A 20,760-nucleotide genomic window follows, 5' to 3' on the forward strand; every position below is an offset into this window, starting at 1 on the left:
GATAAATGCTAGTGCTAAAGAAAAGAACTACTTGTAATAGTGAAATGCATGGGCTTGATTCTTTATTCAACTGAGTCACCCCCTTACCTCCACTGCTTTAAGGAATTCACTGCAAGAGCAGGATCAGGCCCTTAATGGTCTGCCAGCTCCATATTGACATTATACCCAGACAACTGTCACTGAAATTTATATTTAGTTCCATAAGAACAGTACATTAGATATCCTTAAATGTTTTAGGAGGCAGGACTTTTCTGGCAAAACCACCAGTACATGTCAAAACCAGAGCTGTGAACAAATACTGCAGTTATGATTTACAGCACAATTGCCAGAGTCTTCCCAGCTTCCTCTCTGATGGCTACTTACTCAGGCTGTCATTTTTAGCTCCACAGATTATATCTGCCTTGGCCTCTTCCACAAACACTGGATTCACTGGAGTGTGTTGCAGACAATACAGCTCTCAAACAATGAAGCATTTGTGTTCATTTTCTTCTATTTTATCTTAGGAATTCTACTATTTAGGTCACTATCTTCTGCTTCCAGCTATTCTTTACTGAAAAATTGTAGCTCTTTTTAGGCTTAAGAAGATAAAATCAATGAATTCATCTATGTTATTCCTCTGGGTATAAAGGTCTAGATGTAATAAGTGGTACACATAGTATAAGATTACATTGCTGTTCCTGAACTGCAGCCCCAAGATTAATTGTGCCTTATAGGCCAAAATTTGAAGAGCTGCTGGATGCTGGCCTCTCTGAAAATCTGATACAACTAACACAATAAAACCCCAGTATTACCAAATTTCTCAAATGCTTTAAATGTGATCCCTTCCTAGCATGAAGAGGAAAGGTGTGAATGTATGTCTCAGTAGAATTTTAGATACAGATATGGAGAATAATGGTGAATGGATCCTCTTCCTGATTGTATCTGCCTTTCCTAAAAGAAACAAAAAAATCCACTACAGGTTTTACTTGAGAAAGATAATGCTTGGATTTTAGCAAGCAACATCACTCATTGTGAAATCCATCAATATCTGTGGAATAAAAATTATACTTAGATATGGTGACATACAGGAATTCCATTTACATTACATTTAAGCTCACTTATAATTCTACTGACATAAAAAATTGGTATGCTCTGAATGAGAAGATGGGTTTTTAAGAAAACAGTCATAATTTAATTTAGAATGGATTTAAGATTGTTGTTACTATTTGTATAGGACTTTTTTGCCTGGAGGAAGATGTGGCTTCATAATGAAATGCCAGCTATTGAAATACTAAACTTCTTAAGTGTACATATGTATTAATTAAAATTATGTAGATACTTTCCTAATGAAGATCTATTGTCTACCACAATCAGTCAAAAGACTCCATGATTGAGGCATACTAGTGGGCCATCAGAACTCACCAGGAAGCACAAAGGATGCTGAGCACAACCTGTAAAATCCGTGGGGTCATGAGCCTGCTGCTCAACGTTCTTTCTCAGTGGTGAGGGGACAAAGCAAGTCAAGTGACAAAAAGAAGTAATTCTATTCAGTTTGTTAACTGAGAGATGGTATAGCAGGGCATTTGGGGATAGTCAGGCCATGACCAAAAAACCATGGCAGTTTGTCTCACTATCAAAAAATAGGCACTTATTAAAAGTAAAATAAATAACAAATAAATAACAAAGTCTCTCCATCATGATTAGTTTAAAAGCAGAGAGCAATAAATTGCATTTACCTCACTATCAAAATTGGTATGTGTCACACTGACCAGCAGATTCTTTAAATATGGTTTAAATAAGCACCACATAGGAAGTACTTGAATGGGTAAGAAGTGACAATTAGTAAAAATGGAGTTTTTGGAGTCTCACTGCATTGGAAAGTTTGCAAGGGGTTCTTTCCACACACTCCATGGAAAGAGCATTCCCCTTGTCATACACCGAACTCTTATTTTACAGCACTGACACTCATGATAAAGGATGAGCCAGTATATTTTGGCCAGTATATTCAAGGACAGAGCAGTGGTGGCATTTTAGGTGGGCAGCTCTAGGACCCTTCTATTGGGGATGCTGAGAAAATCAGCAGTTAGCTGGTTTTAAACTTTCTGAGTTTGCTCAACAACACACAGTGTTCAGACTGTGTCATTTCCATGCAGAGCTTGGGGAACTATAATGTGGTTAGCCTGTATTATTTATCCATTATTTACCCCCATTTCAAACCTGATTAAAAGTCAGTCCTTTCACATCACAGAATGAAACCTTCCTAAAAAAAATACTCAACATGTACAGCTCCTTCCTTTCATCTTCTCAAATTGTAATTAACAAAATTATTCCTGAAAACAAAATTTACCCTGGTTTCTTTACAGAATTGTATCTGGGGAAACATACTGGGAAGGGAATGATGGTTAAGCTGAACACTGTTGTAGCAAAAGCCTCTCTTTTATCTTTCTCAATTTAACATTCTCGTGCATCAGTACCTTAAAAGCCACTTTTGTAACTCTCATATTTAATACTGATGGTAGTAGCCTTTTCTCATTGCCTTTTGCTTGGCATCTGGCCTGTTACCTGATTGTGGTGTTCTAGGAGAGTCTAAACTAAGAAAAGCATACCTCAGATACACAGAGCAAATTATATTGTCTGGATAAATCAAATTTCTCCAATAGCTGCTGTTTGGGGTTTACATATTTTGGCGTTTATTTGGCATATGAACATGCAAATCTTTTAAACACAAAACTGCCAGCAGAGGCTTGATGATACAACAAAATCTTGCTATTTCATGGTATGTTAGCTGTGGAGGGTATTATGATGAACTTCTTTGAAAAGCTGAGAAATGTTTTTTCTGGGTTAATTTTCAGTCAGATCAGTAAATGAATCCAACTTATCATATATTGCTCAACAGTAGCAGGGGAGGGAGCTGCAGCCACAGACTATAATGCTTACTGGGCACCTGCACAGGCTTTGGTGGCCTTAATCAACTGACACTGATCCCACAGTGGTTAATACAAGCAAAAAGACCCCAGGTAAATACTTCAGGACTGCACTGCAGCTGGTTGTATGTTGAAACAGTTTGTCCATCAAGGACTGTTAGCTTAAATGGATCAAAGGAAGCACTTTGTCACCACTATGGGTAGAAAACTGAGGTATCGAGTAATTAGGGAAATTACCAAGTGAGGGCTTCAGGTAAAGCCCATATGGAATCCCCATTTCACTCCCTTTTACCAGTTTCTGTAGTAGAGTATTTTCAAAAACAGACTAGAAAAATGTGAAAAAAAGTTTAATGATGACTTACAAATATACAATACTTACATTTTCAAGAGTTACAAAAACGGCATACTACAGAAACCAAAAGCTTCCCCCAACCTTTGGAGGAACATTTCCTAGTTACTTATTTACAAAGAAAAATTACAGTCACTTTTCATAGTGTCACATGTTTACATATAAATATTTCTCAGTTGAAAAATATCTTGCAGCTTACCCAGAAGCAGTTTTTGCAGTCTGAGCCCTACATCATCTATCAGATCAAAAATTCTATCACACCCTTAAGCTGACATGACACAGCATTCTTATAATTTAACCTTTGTTAATTTAGCCTTTGTTTGAAAATATGTACAACCCAGATGGCTAAAATGAGGCATAGTTGAGATTTCACCTGATGTATTATGTATTGCTCATGATTTGGTAAAATGGCATAGGCTACCTTTTTTAATTAGGTTGGTGATGTGACTTTAGAAAAAGGTGGTCTAATTTCCTTAAGGTATTTATAAGTTCTTCCTGAAAGGAATTTAAAAGAATATAACATGTCCCCTGCAGGACACTTTTTCAGATAATGAAACTTTGTTAATAAATTCTTCCTTCTCTATGTACAGTTCTTACTCCTAGTAAGAGACAAACTGAGCACATTTTCCAAAGTCTGTTCATTTCCATCATTTTTTTGATGTTGTATGTTTCTTAGATTGTAGTTTATTTAACCCAACATTTTAAAACTTTCTTCTACCTGAGAGCAAACTTTAGTATTTCTTAGTCTGTGTGTACTTGAGAGTCTTGTTATAGATTAGAATACTTGCGGTAATACAGCCAAAACACATCCAGTCTGTTTTTGACACTTTCATTATGTGAGTATACCAATACTTTCATGATTTTCAGGCCATATAATTTCAACATGTGACCTCAACAGAATTTTCATCTAGCTGAATGTAGTTTGGGACTACACATTTATAACTGATAGCTTTTAATTAAAACTAAGTAGCTCCAGAGTATTAGTTATAGTTCAGTTCCAGATCTTTTTATATTCAAAACCAGAAAATACATGCCATCAATAGCTGTGAACAGAGTTCAAAAAGTGTCTTCCAGCATTACAGTATTTCCCTACCAAAAGCTTACTCCACAGACAAAATACACTCCAAGTTCAAGCATCTTTAAAGAATGCCTGTGTTCTGGACTTTCTTCGTGCAAGAGCTTCTTGTTTTTTTCTTTCAATCTCCTCTTGAGAACATTTTCTATTTTTTTGTTCTACCACAGACACTGTAAATAAAAAAAACCCATGTATTAGGAGCTTCAGGTTTGTTCAATAAGTATTTTAACTTAGCCATTTCCAGTGTTTGAAGATCTATGGCAGGAGCACACTATTCTGATACACTGGGCACCCAAGTTAAAAAAGGCTCATCTATCCTGTCCCCTAGGCAGGAAGGGGGCAAGATGCATGACCTTTGTAGTGCTACTGATTACTACCTCCCAATGAAAACACCGGGATGCACACATTTGCTTCAAGGAAATTTTACTTGGGTGCCCTTCAAGTGAACCTTATGACATCAGAGTCAACATAGGAGATGGTGATGGGTTAAGAAAATTAAGGCTATCAGAGTGAAAAGGGCTCTACAATTTAGTGAGTTAGGCAGAGATATGAACATGGAGATATTATAGATACAGGGGTCAGATACAGTACAGGTGTCACACAAATAAAACAAGATAGGTTGAAAAAAGGTCAAAAGTAGCAATAAAAATTGGCAAAGGAGACAAGAACATGATAGCTAAGCATAGCATTTTATATGGTGTGTTACAGAACTATAAATTCCCATACTATAAAATCCTGACCTCACTGGAACAAACAGGAACACTCCTTGAACATATCAATAATTTTACCATTTTTTATACACCAATTTCCAATTAATGTATTTTTCATAAGTATTCGAAGTGAATAAATAGAACAAAGAGTATATTTGCTTCTCACAAAAAAGTGTCCATGAAAAATTAAATAGCAATTTTCAAAAGGACCACTTAATATCAATTTTTTTGTTAACGCCCTTTCCCTTAAAATTTAAGATGAAGCAAGCTATGGTTTATCTGTACAGAAAATCTATGCTATTTTCATTCATTCCCTTACTCTCTAGAACATTCCACAGAATAACTAGTTATCTCTCTGCTTTTTTCCCCTTATAATCCAAAATTGCTACTTTCCATTTATATGCTTCTCTGCTGGGGAAGAAACATAAAATATTCATTCTTCAATAATTGATTGTTTTGTTGCTTTTGCAACACTGCTTCTTTATAATGGAGGTTAATACAGGACACTTTTAAAGGCATGTTTTATCAGAATAAATATTGATTAAAACCTTGCCAAGCTGTGAGATCAAGTAAAAATAAGACTGACTGGTACTTGACTGGTTCTCCATTTCCCCAGTAAGTAACACTGAGCATGGAATATTACTGATGGTCTCTTGGGAATAAAGAAGTGACTGACCTCTCTTCTGGATGAAAGGGCATCTTAGTATTTGGACTGATAACACAACAATATTTCACTGGCAATTTCAGCCACAGAGCAAACAACAGAGGCTGAGCTCTGAAAAGTATCAAGTGATTTGAGGTTCCAAATTCCAGGTGTACAGTAGTATAAAGAAACTGGCATTCCATATCACCTGGTGTCTTCTTCCCCTGTCCCATCATTAACTAGGGTTTTACTATGCATCAAAATACCAGTATTTTTAAGTAATGGTTTAAGAAAATGGTATGCTGAGTGCTGCATCAGCCTATAATTGATCCTAGGGAACCTGAGTGTCTATGGAGAGAGGGTGTGAGGTATTTAGAGAAGTGGAAGGGAAACAGGTGTCCTGAAGGACAGGAATTCAAGATATGCATCAAGACAATTTAATTTTTGAGAAGATGAAGTCCAGATTCTCCTTAGAACATCTGCTAACACCTTAACTGAATAGATGAATACTGAAGCCTGTTTTAAGCTGCAGTACAGTATGAATTTCTCTGACATTCTGACTACAGAAAGGGAACAAACAGTCTAACAGTGATACAATAAAGACAAATACCTGATGTAGTCTGTGCAAATGACTCTGAAAGATGCCTCTTGAAAGGTGATTTCTTATTGTCAAGCTTGCGGTGCAAAGTGACATTCACCTGATTCTTGCTTCCTTCCAAATCCTGCAGAGTAATTCCAATGCCAGAATGATTCCCTGAACTTTCAGACCCTACATGATGACCACCCTGAGAATTGTTAATCTTTTGGAACTTAAACTTTGAAGGCACAAGTGAAGTCTTGTTACCAGAGGTGCTACTTGGAATCTTTCCCGCATTATACAAGAAATGTGAGCTGTCGAGTGCTTTTCTACTAAAAATATCTACTGCATTAACAGGACTTACTTCAGAACCTGTCTCTCCTGCTGGCACAGAATTTGACCTGTACCATTTCCCTGAAACAGTCTTTGCAGTATCTTCAGAAGTATCTTGATTACAGTTTTTAGGGAGTGTGTATTTACACTCCACAGAAGGACCCGAGATCGCAGTCAGAGGATTTGAGATGTTCTTACAGTTCATGACATGACCTGTTGTAGCCAGCCCATGCACTGTCTTTGATGAATTCCTACAGGCATCATTTAGTGAGAGAGCCTCTTGTTTTGCATTAGTTTTTTGCACCAAGAGGAGATTGGGTAGTCCTTGTTTAGATGCTGGGAAACTGTTATCAGCATTTGATCTGGAATTAATACTACCTCCTTGAATAGTTTTAATTTTTTCATTTCCTTGTTTAACATCCTGGCTTTGAGTTTGCTTTTCTATATCATCACACACCTGATATAACAATTCATCATCCTCACAGTTTGCATCCCAAAGACTATCGGATCCACAAAACATACCTAGTATCTCATCAGAGAATTTCGGTTCATTCCAGTCATCAAATGACAGAGGACATTTCTTTGGTATTTCAACTTGATTTGAGTGACCTGTATTACCTTGGTTAACCACTTTGGTTAGACCATTAGGTTTCATGTTGGTAGAAACACTGGATGATTGACAGGAAATAGTATGAGCGTTATTCCCAGGTTTTCCTGCTGATTGTCTATGAGGATTAAATCTTGAAGGAAAAAGAAGAAGAGCATCGCTTTTAGGCTTAGTAGATTCATTTCCAGTCTCCATTTCAGATTGCACTGAAACAGGAATATGGTTCAAATCACTGTTTTGGGTACTCTTCCAAACAGATTTAGTTTTATCTGGTTTAACATCACATTTACCATGCAAGGCCTTGGTCTCTGTCTTGGCGTTTTCTGTCTTACATGGCTTTTGTAAAGACCATGATTTTACATGTTGTGAGTTTTTACTAGAATGTTTCAAAGGTGAATACTGCAAACTGTTAGATTTGCTCATAGTCCCCAAAAGAGTTACTGAATTGCCACTACTTCTTTGCTTTGCTCTGCTAGCATCACTGAAATCACGCACAAATGGATTTGCAGGAATTTGTGGTGGTTCTTCAGTACTTAGCAGTTCAGGATTTTGGGTTATTTGCATCACAAAAGAGTCATCTGCCAAAAGATCTGTATCCCAGTCATCAAAGCCATCATTAACTACTCCAGCAAGCTTAGCAGAGGCCACCAATTGTGTCTTCAAAGTAGGAGGATTTTTTTTGGTCAGGGTGTCAGTATCAGCTTTTGGTACATTCTGGTCCATGCTTCCTACTGCAAACAGAGTATCTTTTTGATATGCCTCGGAATTACCATGCTGTGTCTCTTCAACTTTCTCAGGAAGATTCTCCTCCTCCAACGTACTTTTAATTTTATGAAAACTATTATTTAAAGAAATATCTGACAGTCCTTGGCTCAACTGTCCGCTGCACTTCTGGGTAGAAGAGTCAAAAAGAGCATGAAGGGCTACTTCAGCCTCAAGGTCTACAGACTTTTGACTGCTGGACTGACAGGGCTCTGCCACAGGGATGCCAATGCCCTGTCCAACTGGTTTCAGGGACGCAGTAGGATCTGCTTCAGATCCTTCACCAAGGAGTGATTTCTGGTTCTTCGTATTCATTTCATCTTTAGAGTTACTTGAAGACTCTGAGGTGCTCTGGATGAAGTTGTGACCAAGCTTCTCCTGTTCCTGAACAGCATCTAACTCTACTAGATTTTTATCAAACTCCTTAGCCAATTTCATGAGTTCCTCTTCAGGATTTTTTATTTTAAGATCTCTGGATTAAAAAGAAAATACAGAAAATAAAGTCAGAGCTACTGAGAAAGTTTGGCCAAGTTCAGTTACATGACCCTATGAGCTGCTCATTCTATAGTTTAACAACTACAAAGATATGACTAAATCCCACTGCTTCCAATATGCAGTCAATATACACCCCCTGCAAGAAGACATAACAAGCCCACAGTTAAAAGCATTCTATATGCTAATGTACAATTATATGGTTCACTATACATAGAAGACCACATAATCTTCTTCATGAAAGTCCAGCTATGATGAGCAAGAAAAAACTGTAACTTACCTTGTACAACTTAACTTTGTCCTAGCTCGCCCTTTTACTACTATAGGTGTACAGGGGATAGCATCCTCACCAATCCATGTTCCTAAAAGGGAGTCTTCATTACAGCCTGCTTTTTCATCCTGAATAATTAGATTTATTCAGGAAATTAGAAATTAGATTATTAATTTATTTAGAAACTTATTTCAGATAAAGACTGGATTAGACACACATCTTACATTAGTTAAAAGTTGCTAAACTAAATAAACTGGATAAAGCCTGTTGAAAAGCACAGATAAGAGCAAAAACAAGTTAAGTGAGATTACTGCAACATTGTCCACTGATAGTTGCATCACTTTAAGTATATCAATTTAAAGCAGAACTTCAATTAAAATAACTGAATTATACTTTTGGCACGCAAGTCAAGTAGTCTAATTCAGGTTTACACACATTCATGTTACAAGCAGTCATCTAGTTTACTTTAGTATACTACTAAGGAGCTCGCTGAGGCCAGCAGCACAAACAAATTAGAGACCTTAAAATAAATTACATTCTGTATGCTTACAGAAAAAAATCTGACTTCTTCCACTACAACTAATTTACAAAAAGAGCCTTTAAACAGAATTAAGTGACATTTAGAAACTAAATGAAATTGTTTCAGAGCTTCAAAGTTCAGGCTTGAATTTGAATTTTGAAAAGAAGGAGATACAATACTGTGATGAATTGTTTAGAGGGGCAGAGCAATGGGATGTAGGAAATTACTGTGTGTAAGCCAGCAAAAGTAATTTGAACTTTACTAACTAGGGTAGTTTTAAATAGGTTATCTTATTCTTAGTAAATTTAACATTTTTTAAAATTTATTTTTGTTTAAAAAAGAATATAAGCAGCAGATTACATTTATGGCAGAACTGTAATTATTTAAAAGGCATGCAGTGGCACTCCTTATCAATGACTTTCCAATTCTTTTAGTAAAATTTATCACAAATACGCTAAACAGTAAATATATTTTAAACAGCCCTGTCAAAAAAGCAGGCATGTTTTGCAAGCTAAATACTACAGATCTATTTTAGGAATTAAATGTTTTCTTCTTGTACTTCAAATGCAACAGAACTTTGGTTTTGACTTTCTGGGCTGTGGACATCAGGTTCATGGCAAGAGGGAAAGGGCAAGAGATACTGGGGTAAAGAGGAAAATTATTTATAGCATTGAAGCAAGGTTACTATGTTTATATTACTGCAAAATATCTCTCATCTTGGTCATCAAAAATCAGCAGTCAATCAAGACTCTTCAAAATGCTTAAAAACAACTGCCAAGTCAATCTAGTATTTGAAAAAACTCTTACCTTTTAACAGATGAGTAATTAAGGGTAAATAAACAGTATTCTTAAGACCAAGGGCAGCAATTTGCATTCTGAAAGTAAAGCTTTCCAAAATAGAGCTGCTGCAAGTCTCTTCATGTGCCCTTTTCTACAGCATCTGTGACTCACACAACAATCAGTAAATGCTATGCTTACTATTTTAATTCAATCCTGTTCTATAAACTAGTTTTCTATATGCCCAACTCTTACCATGACACTACTGTAACTAAAACAAGGCTAAGGCTGAAACACTACTCTCTTTTGATTAGTGCACATGCACAGCATTGTTTTAGAAAGTTACGATTACCTGAGGAGCAATACGATTAACAATTTCCGAAATTTCTACCGCGCATCTACTGGTAGTCTGCTTGCTTTTTCCATTGCCTATGAAAACAAACAAACTTCTTGAAATTTTGAATAATCTATCCAGTTTATGAAGTGCAGTACATCTCAAATAATTCAAATAAACCTATAGACATGGGAGCTTGATTCAGTGCTGTATTGAAGAATTTATGGGTTTTTAATGAAAGTAAAATCAAACAACCATTATAAGAGAAAATAACCTTTTAACAAGAAATCGTTTATAACTTTTGCTACACTCCCACTGCATGCCTCAAACAGATGTCCTGAAGTCTGGATTTTAGTATTACCTAATCTGTGTGCAACTGGTGAATGAGAATCCCAAAAGATTTCTTGCTGTGTCTCAGTGTCATTAATAGGAGAGCTGAAAGTAGGTATTCGGGATTTTCTACTCAATGATCTCTTTGGTGTTTTATGTAAACATGGTTCTGTGTAAAAAGAAAGAGGATCTTTATTAGAAAACAACAAATAAGAGGCAAAAATCACTTAAAACACAGAACAGGTCAAGGCAAAAGAAAATGCATTAGGAACGTCAAGAATAAAAATCAAGTTCACACTCACCAGGATTCCTTTACTCACAACAGGAATACTGTACAAAACTAGATATGAAATACAGGACTCTTAGCTTTGCCAATCATATCTCCACAGAGATAAGAGAAAATTACATGATACTGACACCTTTCCACCCAAGATCCGATTGTAAGGATGTCAGTTCTTACATTGACTTAATCTTATATTAAGAGAAAAATTATGTATACCTCTATAAGAGAATATTTTGTATTCTTGCTTGCTTTGTGTCTTTCACCCGGACTCTGAGCTGAACTACTATTTTAATGGGCATCCAAACTATTCTGGGTCATAACCTACATTTGTCTATATTTCCTCCCCTGGGCCCTTCCAGCTAGGACTATTAAAAGCAGGAATGTAGGTATACAAAACCTGCTTGCAACTGCCTTTGATCAATAAGTGAACTAAACACCCTAAGTGAAACTCAGCTAGTCACCCCTACCCTTTAGAAATGATGCTGTAGATGTGAAAGCCTAGAGAAATAATTTAGAAGATGCTATTACTATGGGAGGAACATCTTAGAGGATGTTTTGCCCTGAGGTGCCTAGCATGGCCATAAAGGTTTTATCCTCTCCTCAGTTAGTTCTCAGTATTTGCTGTGGGAATCACAGAATACGTCAGGGTGGAAGGCACCACAGTGGGTCACCTTGTCCAACCTCCCCCTCAAACAGGGGCATCCCAGAGCACACACCACAGGATTGTGACCAGGTAGTTCTGGAATATCTCTCCACACTACCTGTGACCAGGTAGTTCTGGAATATCCACACTCTCTCTGGGCAACCCGTTCCAGTGCATGGTCACCATACAGTACAGATCTTCCTTATATTTAGGTGGAACTTCTTGTGCATCATTTTCTGCCTGTTTCTTATGCTAGTGCTCAGCACCACTGAGAATAGCCTGGTCCATCATCTTTGCACCCTGCCTTTAGATATTTACACAGATTGATGATGTGCCCGGTTTTCTCTTTGCAAGGCTAAACAGATCCAACTCCCTCAGCTTTTCCTCATAAAAGACATTCTCCAAACCACTAACCAACTTTGTAGCTCTCTGATGGACCTGTTCCAGGAACTCCATGTCTTTTGTCCTGAAGAGCTCAGAACTGGTCACAGTATTCCAAATGTGGCCTCACCAGGGCTGAACAGAGGAGCAGGCACACCTGCCTTGCCCTGCTGGCAATGCTCTTCTTAACGCACACCAGGTACCACTGGCTTGCCTGGCCCCCGGGGCACACTGGCTCAGCCTGCCCTTGACAGTAACAGCCCCTTCCCAGGGCACGCGAGCCGGGCGAGCTGAGATTTACACCGCACCAACCCCTCCTCACGGCTCAGCCGCGCCTCCCCCGCGGATTCGAGAGACGGCGGGCAGGGCCGGAGCCCCCAGGCCGTACCTGCAGCGCGGGGCGAGCACACCGCCGCCTCCCCGGCGGGCAGGCCTCGGCCCGCACCACGTTCCACCGGCCCCTCCTCCGCGGGGAGCTCCGCCCGCCGCCGCGTCAGCTGCTCCTCGCCCCCGCTGCGCCTCCTCAGGGCGGCGGGCCCGAGGGACAGCCCCCTCCGCCGGCTACTGGGCATGGCGGCCGGTATGGCGGCACCGCACCGGTCCTGCTACCGACGGCACCGCCATTTTGCCGGGCTAGCGAGACCACCGCCAATTGGCCGCCGCCGTGCCGCCTCAAGCGGCCATTGGCCCCGCGCTGTGGAGGCGGGCGGATGGACGGGCTTTCGGACGGGGCGGAGAACTGAGGCCCCGCCCCGCCGGCCGTGAGGCTCTGCCGGGTCCTCCTGCCCCGCGCTGCCGCCACCGTAGAGTGGTGACACCCGGCTGTCCCTACAGCTGGGGGAGGAAAAGCTCAGCCATGGGCAGAGAGGCAGGATGTGCCCTCCTGCGGACTCTTGCTGTCGGCTTGGCCTGAGGTGCCTCGAATATACCGTTAGGAAATTCTGGCCTGATACCTTGGTGGGTGGAAATGCTACTGCGCGGGAGGGCAGGAAGGCTCTACAGAAGGATCTGAGACAGGCTGGATTGATGCGCCAAGACCAATAGTTTGAGGTTCGACAAGGCCAATTGGGGGATTCTACACTTTGGCCAGAACAGCCCCATTCAATGATAGAAGATGGGGGATGAGTGGCTGGAAACGGGATCCAGCAAAAGGACCTGGGGGTGGTGGTCACTGGCAGCTGGACATGAGCCAGCATGTGCAGAGGTGGCCAAGGAGGCCTGTGGCATCCTGGCCTGTGTCAGGAACAGTGTGGCCAGCAGGAGCACAGGGGAAGGGCACCAGGGGAAGTGATTCTTCCCCCATTGATGAAGCGGCACCCCAACTGCTGTGTCAAGTTCTGGACCCCCCAATTCAGGGAGGACATGGAGGTGCTGCAGCGAGCCCAGTGTAGGGCAATGAAACTGGTGAGGAAACAATGAAACTGAGTCAAGGAAACAATTCTTACAAGGAGCAGCTGATGGAGCTGGGGGTGTTTAGCCTGGAGAAGAGTATGCTCAGGGGTGACCTACTTACTCTTTACAGCTCCCTGAAAGGACCTTGTAGCCCAGTGGTGGTCAGTCTCTTCTTCCAGCCAACCAGCAGCAAGATGAGAGAAAATTTCATGAATCTGTGCCAGGGGAGGTTTGGGTTGGACATCGGGAGGAATTTCGTCACAGGAAGAGTGGTTGCATTAGAATGGGCTGCCCAGGGAGTCACAGTCCCTGTAGATGTTTAAGGAAAGTCTGGTTGTGGCACTTAGTGCTGTGGTCTAGTTGACATGTCAGTCATAAGTTGGACTCAATGATCTCAGAATTTTCCAATCTAATTGAGTCTGTGATTCTGTGAAACCCATCAGGCATAAATCATTTAATCCCAGTGAGGCAGGTGATGCTGGTGAAGAGAGGCTTACAGAACCTAAATTTGGTAGATAAGAAATTAGCTTGGGGTTCCTGAGGGACTGTGATACTACATCATTATTTTAAGCAATATAAATGCAAACATATGTATATGTTATGTAACAATGCGAATATTTCCTCTCTGAGCCTCTAAAAATAAATATAAAAACATATCTATTAAGCATATAGGGTCAAGGAGTGAACTACTCTGTCTTTTTTTTTTTCCCTGGTTTTCATTTAATTTAATGGGAATACTTTGGGATAATTCTTAATTTGTAACATGTAAGCAGTGGGTTTCAGGGTGGATCAGGAGTAAGAAGTTTTGAAGTCACTAAAGACTGATTCCCTGAGCCATGAAACCTTTTCTTTTCACCTGAGGCCTCAGGCAAACAATATTTTTTTTCACTTCTCCATTCTCATGTGTAATTAAAGCCAAGAGAGCACATTTTAACAAGAAAAAAAATAGGTACTATGTATTAAATAGAGAAATAATATCACATATGTAGCAAATTTATAGCAAGCACAGAAAGTTGTGACATTTGAGTAGTTTACTTTTTTATGCCAGACCTGTAAAGTATCGAGCAGACTGTAAAATATAAAGAGGACTGAAAAAGCAAGTCAAGATTTTGGCTTCAAAATCCATCATAGATATCTGAACATTGCTACTGTCTTGTAATCATGCCAATGTGGGTAGGTCTGTACATCAGCATGAAGTGTGGCAAAGCTGTGCAGGATATTTTCATTGCCAGTTTGCACTATAGTTATTAAAAAATGGCTTCCCTGGACTTCATGCAATAGGCACTATGTAAGGTACCTGCTGCTTATTTATGGTTGGAATAGATACTGAGAAGAAATTTTGTACAGTAGCAGCAGATACATCTTAAGGGAATGCAAAACACTGAAACTGACACACTTACTAGAAAGTACTACTAGATCTTGATGTCTCCTACCACTTTCTGGCAGCCTTTTAGCAGCTGGGTACTGTACAGTGGTCTACCTTGTATTTCTTTCTGTTAACAAGCATAAATCTACCTTGTATTTCTTTCTGTTAACAAGCATAATCTGAAATACTGTCATCAGTAATGAAAATTAAGTAACATCTGTCATATTCACTGAATGTTACAAATTTTGCAGTGCCTTCTTTGATTTCTTCCTTTCTCTGAGCTCATTGTTCACTAACCCCATTCATAAAATGTGAATATTTGCCACAGGTCTTTCACACATGTGTGAGGTTTTACTCATGCAGTAAAAGCATTTTGGAGAAAAAATAGAAGCATATTTAACATGTGTTTCATTCTGCATGGGAGATCTTTTTGCATCAATTTAAGCCTGTGTAAAGTTGTGTTACCAAAAGATGGCAAAACCCAAAATAATCTCTACGTATAGATAAGATAAACAGATTTATAATGGGAAAGAAATCCCACTTTCCTAATGAATAAAAGTGTGTGTATGTTACTGCAGCTTAAGAACTCAACTCTGAGCTGATACTGTTTATTAAGTTTAGGAATGTAGTGTTAGAAGTCTGTGATGTTGGAGGGTTTCTCTGTGGAGCTGTAGCCTCAAGGAGGGAGTTTGCATTCCCTTGGTGTGGCATGAGCAGCTGGATCAATGGCTAATTGTGGTGAGGCTGTGTTCCAGGGACTTGCAGCAAACTCCTAGTGTGCAGTTTTGAGTCCTACTTTCAAATCAAAAGGGATAAATAATGCAGGAGATTGAATGAATAATAAAGTTAGTTCGTTCAGTTTTTAATAGTAGTATAAACTGCCTGAGAACTTTTCACTGTATTTTATGAGACAAAATCTAAAATTAAATTAAATGAATGTGGCAGATCTGAGAAGTTTCCTAAGAATTTCCCACTGGTGTAATGAATTCATTGAAAAAAGGACTGAGAAAGTCTCATTTTTAAAGTCCTTTGAACCCAGAACTTTTAAGTGAGGATTTTTATCTTGGACGGAATATGTCTCATTAGTGAGTTTTTCAAAATATCTAATGTATTGCATAAATATAACAAAGAAAGGGAAGTGACTATGTTAATCTTTCATTCTTGTTAGGGCTGGGGAAAAGGGAAAATCAATAATAATGATTTCAATGAAAATATCAAGAATTATGAGAGTATGGAAGTTATTATAAACAATGAAATTAATTTGAAAAATACTGCTTTTTTTCTAGTATGTTTTTAAATGCTCTGTGATGTTTTCAAAGTGAGCAGTCTTTCATTTTGAAATTAATTTCTTTTCAACCACTGGAAATGAAAGAAGCAAAACACACACATGTTCATAATTTATCTCCAATGAAAACATGTGTCTATGCATTTTGATCACCTGAGACCAGGTGAAGAAGCAAATTCTCCAAGCCATATTTTTTGTGGTTAATTTGTTTTTAAAATGGTGTGGGTACAAACTCTAAAACTCAGGACAATTATATGGTACTTTAAAACATGTTTTCTCCTAAGGAAGGAGCAGTTAAGTAATGTCTATGTACCTATATGTCTCATGTGTTTCTACAGAGGGAGACTCAGCAAAGCTCAGGGATTGCAGATGGGCACTGAGAGATGTAACTCAGGGAACCTGATCTCTTCTAGCCAGCTCTTCCCCTTCAGAGCCAGCTTGGGTGTTTCTCTGCTGCACTGCCTCACCTGCTATGTCTGCTTTCATAGGAGATAATAGTACTTACTGTAGCATGGATTGTCCTGGGGAAAACTAAGGAGTCATGGTACAGCAGTGAGGGGAACTATATGAACAGAGGAGAGAATTTAGATGCTTAATGTAAGATGCATTTATAAATACATCTTTGTCCCTGTGACCCCAAACAAAAATGAACCAAGATACCTTTATAACATTTAACTATGAAAGTACAATATTTTCCACCTTTTCTCATCCCAGAAATCCTGCTTATCCACATGTTATCTTAAGAAGCCTTGGAATGTTTGCTAAAATTGAGCACTGTGTGATTACATGAGTTAACAAGAAGAGATTTGTGTTTCCTTGCTGGTTTTGGGACCTTAGGAAAAACTGAGAGAATATCTGAAATGTCACCTTAATGGATAATATTTTTTTCCATCCATAGAGGAAGGCAGGCATCATGTGTGTATTTTTGCTTTTATTAATAGCATTTTGATAGTACAGTTATAAAAGCTTGTCCTTGGCTTGCCTTGAAATATCATACTGACTTTACTTATTATAGAATGTTACTTTAATTTTCCAAGGTGAAGTGCTCACAGAGCAGAAACTGGTGAGGAAAAAAATATGGCCATAACAGTTACATATACCTTTAATTTTAAAGTGCTGTCCAGAAAGGTTTGCAGCAATTTTTGCTGATGCATAAATTGACCTAGACAGTAAATGATACATGACCTTAAAAATACCTGAAGTAGCCTTGCTTGGGAATTTTTAGTAGAGAGCTATTATATGTCAGAGTAATTTACACAAGCCTAGTTTATACTTTTGCATTCTCTTTTCCTCCCTCTCTCTCTGCCATGCCATCCAAGAACCATAGAAGCATTAAAAATATTTTACATATATTTCTTTCTTTTTTTCCCCTCTTCTTATCATAGAGCTTCATCTTAATTTATTAATCACACTCAGAACGTCTCATCAAATGTGGGACTAAAATGTGGCTCACAAAGACCTGATCCAGCAGAGCACTTAAGTACCTGCATAACTTCATTGCAATGACATTTTCCATTGCTCATTAACTGGAATTTAAAGAAAGTTTTCCGTTGCTTGGTGTCTGGGCATTTAGAGGAAATTGTCAGCCAAAATGGCTGAGCTATTTAGAAGAATTAGGTCAGGCAATGAACAGACTACAAGTTGCAGAGATCTGTAGGGAGCACTGGAGGTTCAGACCCCTGGCAGAAAACTGGAGATAGTCGTTGGGAGGGCCTTTCAGGTATTTATTGTAATGTAGACTTAATTCCACAGCTCTTGTCCAGGGATCAGAGTGAACTGCATTGAGGAGAAGAGTCAGGGTTGTGCAAGACAGAGGAGACTTATGCCTTAAACCTTAGCTGGGCCAATCAGTTTCAGTGCACTGCTGCCTAGATACAGCTCAACAGCTTCGTCTGGAACAGGTATGATCACTTGGGCACATCAGTGTTATGCTGGCTTGCACTGAGGAATTATCAGGAGGAGTCTTGAGGCAGTCATCACCCATCCACTCAGTTATTTGCTGTGTCTCTCCTTATGCCAAGGAGCTTTCAGAGTGTCTCGCTGTTTTTTACTCATGTCCATGCTATTATTGTTTGCTGTGGCATGGAGGATGTGCTCTCCCAGCTGAGATGCATCCTCTGCTACCTTATTATTAATATATGAAGAGAAGATATAAACAAGGATCAAAAACTGTTAATAGAAATTATGGCAGCAAGATTTTCTTTTGTTTTGTTTTGCTTAAATCTGTTGATCCTGCTATATTATAGCTCCGGGCTATCAAGTGGTGACAAATAGGTTTTCTGTTCTGTTCTCTTAGTTTCTGGAATTTTTTTATTCCTTATAGGAAAACAAGTTAGAGAGTTCTTTAAAGAACAAGAAAGAATGATTTCCAGTTTGTTTGGAAAGCTTGGCAAATGTGGCTCTACTATATATCCTGTAGATTTTTTTTTTCATCAGTGACAAAAACTAAGCTGTATTTCAGACCTCAACTTGCTACAACTCTCACACGCTACAGTGTAAATTAGTGAATCATTTTGTCAGCTACCAAACACAAAGCAGTGGATGGTGAGAGAGGAGAGCTTTTTGATCATGAATTCTGGTGAAGAAAATACGCACTGCTTATTTATTTAAAGCAGGTTTAGCTTTTGATGATACATCTGTTCCAGGAGAATGTTTAGCCTAAATAGCTTACTAAAAAATCAATGATCAAACTAGTATGAAGTTCTCCAAATGCAGTCATTCTCTCTGTTTCTCCAATATACTCAGCAATTTCTGGATAGATTATTTTTGTGTCGAGGGAACATTGCTTGCAATTGAAAAAACAATTTCTGTTACCAAAGTGCCTTTTTTGAGGCTTTCATTTTATAAATTCTATGCATTGTCCTTTGAGCCTGTATTCCATTAACTATAAGTCAAGTTTACATGGAAATGCTTAACAGTGAAGTCTCCCTATTCCATGTGTGTGTGTTACTCTTATTATGCAACATAAACTTCTGCTGATTTTAATGTTGGAGTGATTAGAAGTTACCATCTCCCAACAGTGGTTTTGTAATCACTGTATAATGATTTGAAGTCTAGGACTAGTTCCTCATGGCCCTACAGGTGCCCTAACTGCCATTGTTAGTTGTTTTGGTGACAAGATTCAAGCTAGTACTGGATATGGAGGTTTGACTTGGAATTTTAGAGCCCTGGTTTCAGGAATGAAGCAAGAGAAAAATTTATGTTTCTGATGCCTGACTTGTTTTCTGGTGGAAGAATTTCTTTCTCTGGAATGATTGCTTCATCAAGCATTCCTTGGGGAATGACACCTTCCTTAAAGCAGGATTGAGTTCTGGGCCCAGTGTCCCTTCCAGCTTTATATGCCATGGCTTGGTCATCTGAATTCATAGAGTGAGCAAACAAGTGCCCAGATAAGAATTAGACACCCTTTTGATTATTATTTTTTTCATTTATTTTCAGATGGCTTTTCCTTTTGTCGTGTTGTTCACACATAATGCCTCTGACTCTTCCTATGTCACACTACATCTTTGCAGTAATTTTCTGTGCTGTTCTGTCCCTCTGGATTTTACAGCCATGGATCAGAAAGGAAGTGCAAGCCCTAGCAGAAATAATAAATCCACTGCAGGTCTTGAAGGTACTAATTTCTGCAAAACAAAATACTGCCTCAATTTTGTTACAGGCTAGAAGGGGTAATCAAAGTGAAATACATTCATTGCGGAATTGGTTTGCAAAGCCTGTTTCTAAACCATTACACACACTTTCTAGATTTCTTTCCCCCACCCAAAAGAGTAAATAACACAACTGTGTCTTGCCTGGCCTGTAACACTGCACCCCATGCAGCTCTTGTGCAAGGATTGTTCCCAAACCAGGCCTATCTCATGAGATGGACAGGGAAGTTATGTTTGCTTGGAAAGGGGTCACTGGATATTATGAATCTGGATAACACATTAACATCTGTGAAGGGCTGCACAATGCTCTACTTGTGGGTAAGGCAGGGAACCATCCACAGGTTTGCTGCACTGGATTGCTGGGAATCATGGTCATCTCCCAGCTGCCAAATTGCCCAGAAGTCTGTGGCATATGTCCAGAAGGTTGAGATGGTTGGTCTTTGCTGGAGTAATATGACATTTGAAAAAATATTTTAGGAACTGTCTTATAATAGCAGGTATTTTTAATCTGTGCAATCTATCTAATTAGGTTCAACCATGCCCTATTCCTTGTCTGATGGCCTGAGCATTTCCGCTTAACCAGAGAGGTTTATTCAATAAGGTGTCCTATAATGCTATTTCCTTCCCTGAGAGTATATGTTATCATCCCCAACACAGACTTAAGAATCCCTCTACTTTTTCTCTTATTTTGACATCCTCTGTCTCCATGGTAAAGCCCTGTGCTTTAGTTAGGAGTCATCTAGCTAAGGAGAAACCTAGGTGAGACTTTTGATCACATTAGTTTTATTTTTAAGAACCTCGAAGATTCTTAACAGACACAGCAAGTATAGAGCAAGCACAATATAGGTAGAATCCCCATAAATTTAATACAATCTTGTTAAATTATGGATTCAAATAGCTAACAAGACTAGAAATAATAAGAAATTAATACAGTTGCACAGGCAGTTGACTCACTCTTACTGTCATTTCCTTTTGGCTTTGGTCATGGGGATAACAAGGTAAGAAATAAGTGTTTCCTTTTATTGATTGGTTTGATAGTTGGAATAAAGACAATTTTTTTATATATGAAAAGGTCTTTTC

The 20,760-nt window shown here is 39.0% G+C and overlaps 1 protein-coding gene across 1 annotated transcript; it reads right to left on the reverse strand.

Moving 5' to 3' along the window:
* Nucleotides 1-3,237: 3,237 nt before the first annotated feature.
* On the reverse strand, nucleotides 3,238-12,684 carry ETAA1 (ETAA1 activator of ATR kinase). Its single transcript, XM_054629692.2, has 6 exons — nucleotides 12,379-12,684; nucleotides 10,715-10,852; nucleotides 10,372-10,448; nucleotides 8,732-8,850; nucleotides 6,291-8,431; nucleotides 3,238-4,497 (listed from the first exon to the last, which is right to left on the reverse strand). The coding sequence occupies exons 1-6, from the start codon at nucleotides 12,560-12,562 to the stop codon at nucleotides 4,382-4,384; spliced, it is 2,775 nt and encodes a 924-aa protein (XP_054485667.2). The 5' UTR covers nucleotides 12,563-12,684; the 3' UTR covers nucleotides 3,238-4,381.
* Nucleotides 12,685-20,760: the final 8,076 nt, after the last annotated feature.

Source organism: Agelaius phoeniceus, chromosome 3 (genome assembly GCF_051311805.1).
Source record: "Agelaius phoeniceus isolate bAgePho1 chromosome 3, bAgePho1.hap1, whole genome shotgun sequence".
NCBI lineage: Eukaryota > Metazoa > Chordata > Aves > Passeriformes > Icteridae > Agelaius > Agelaius phoeniceus.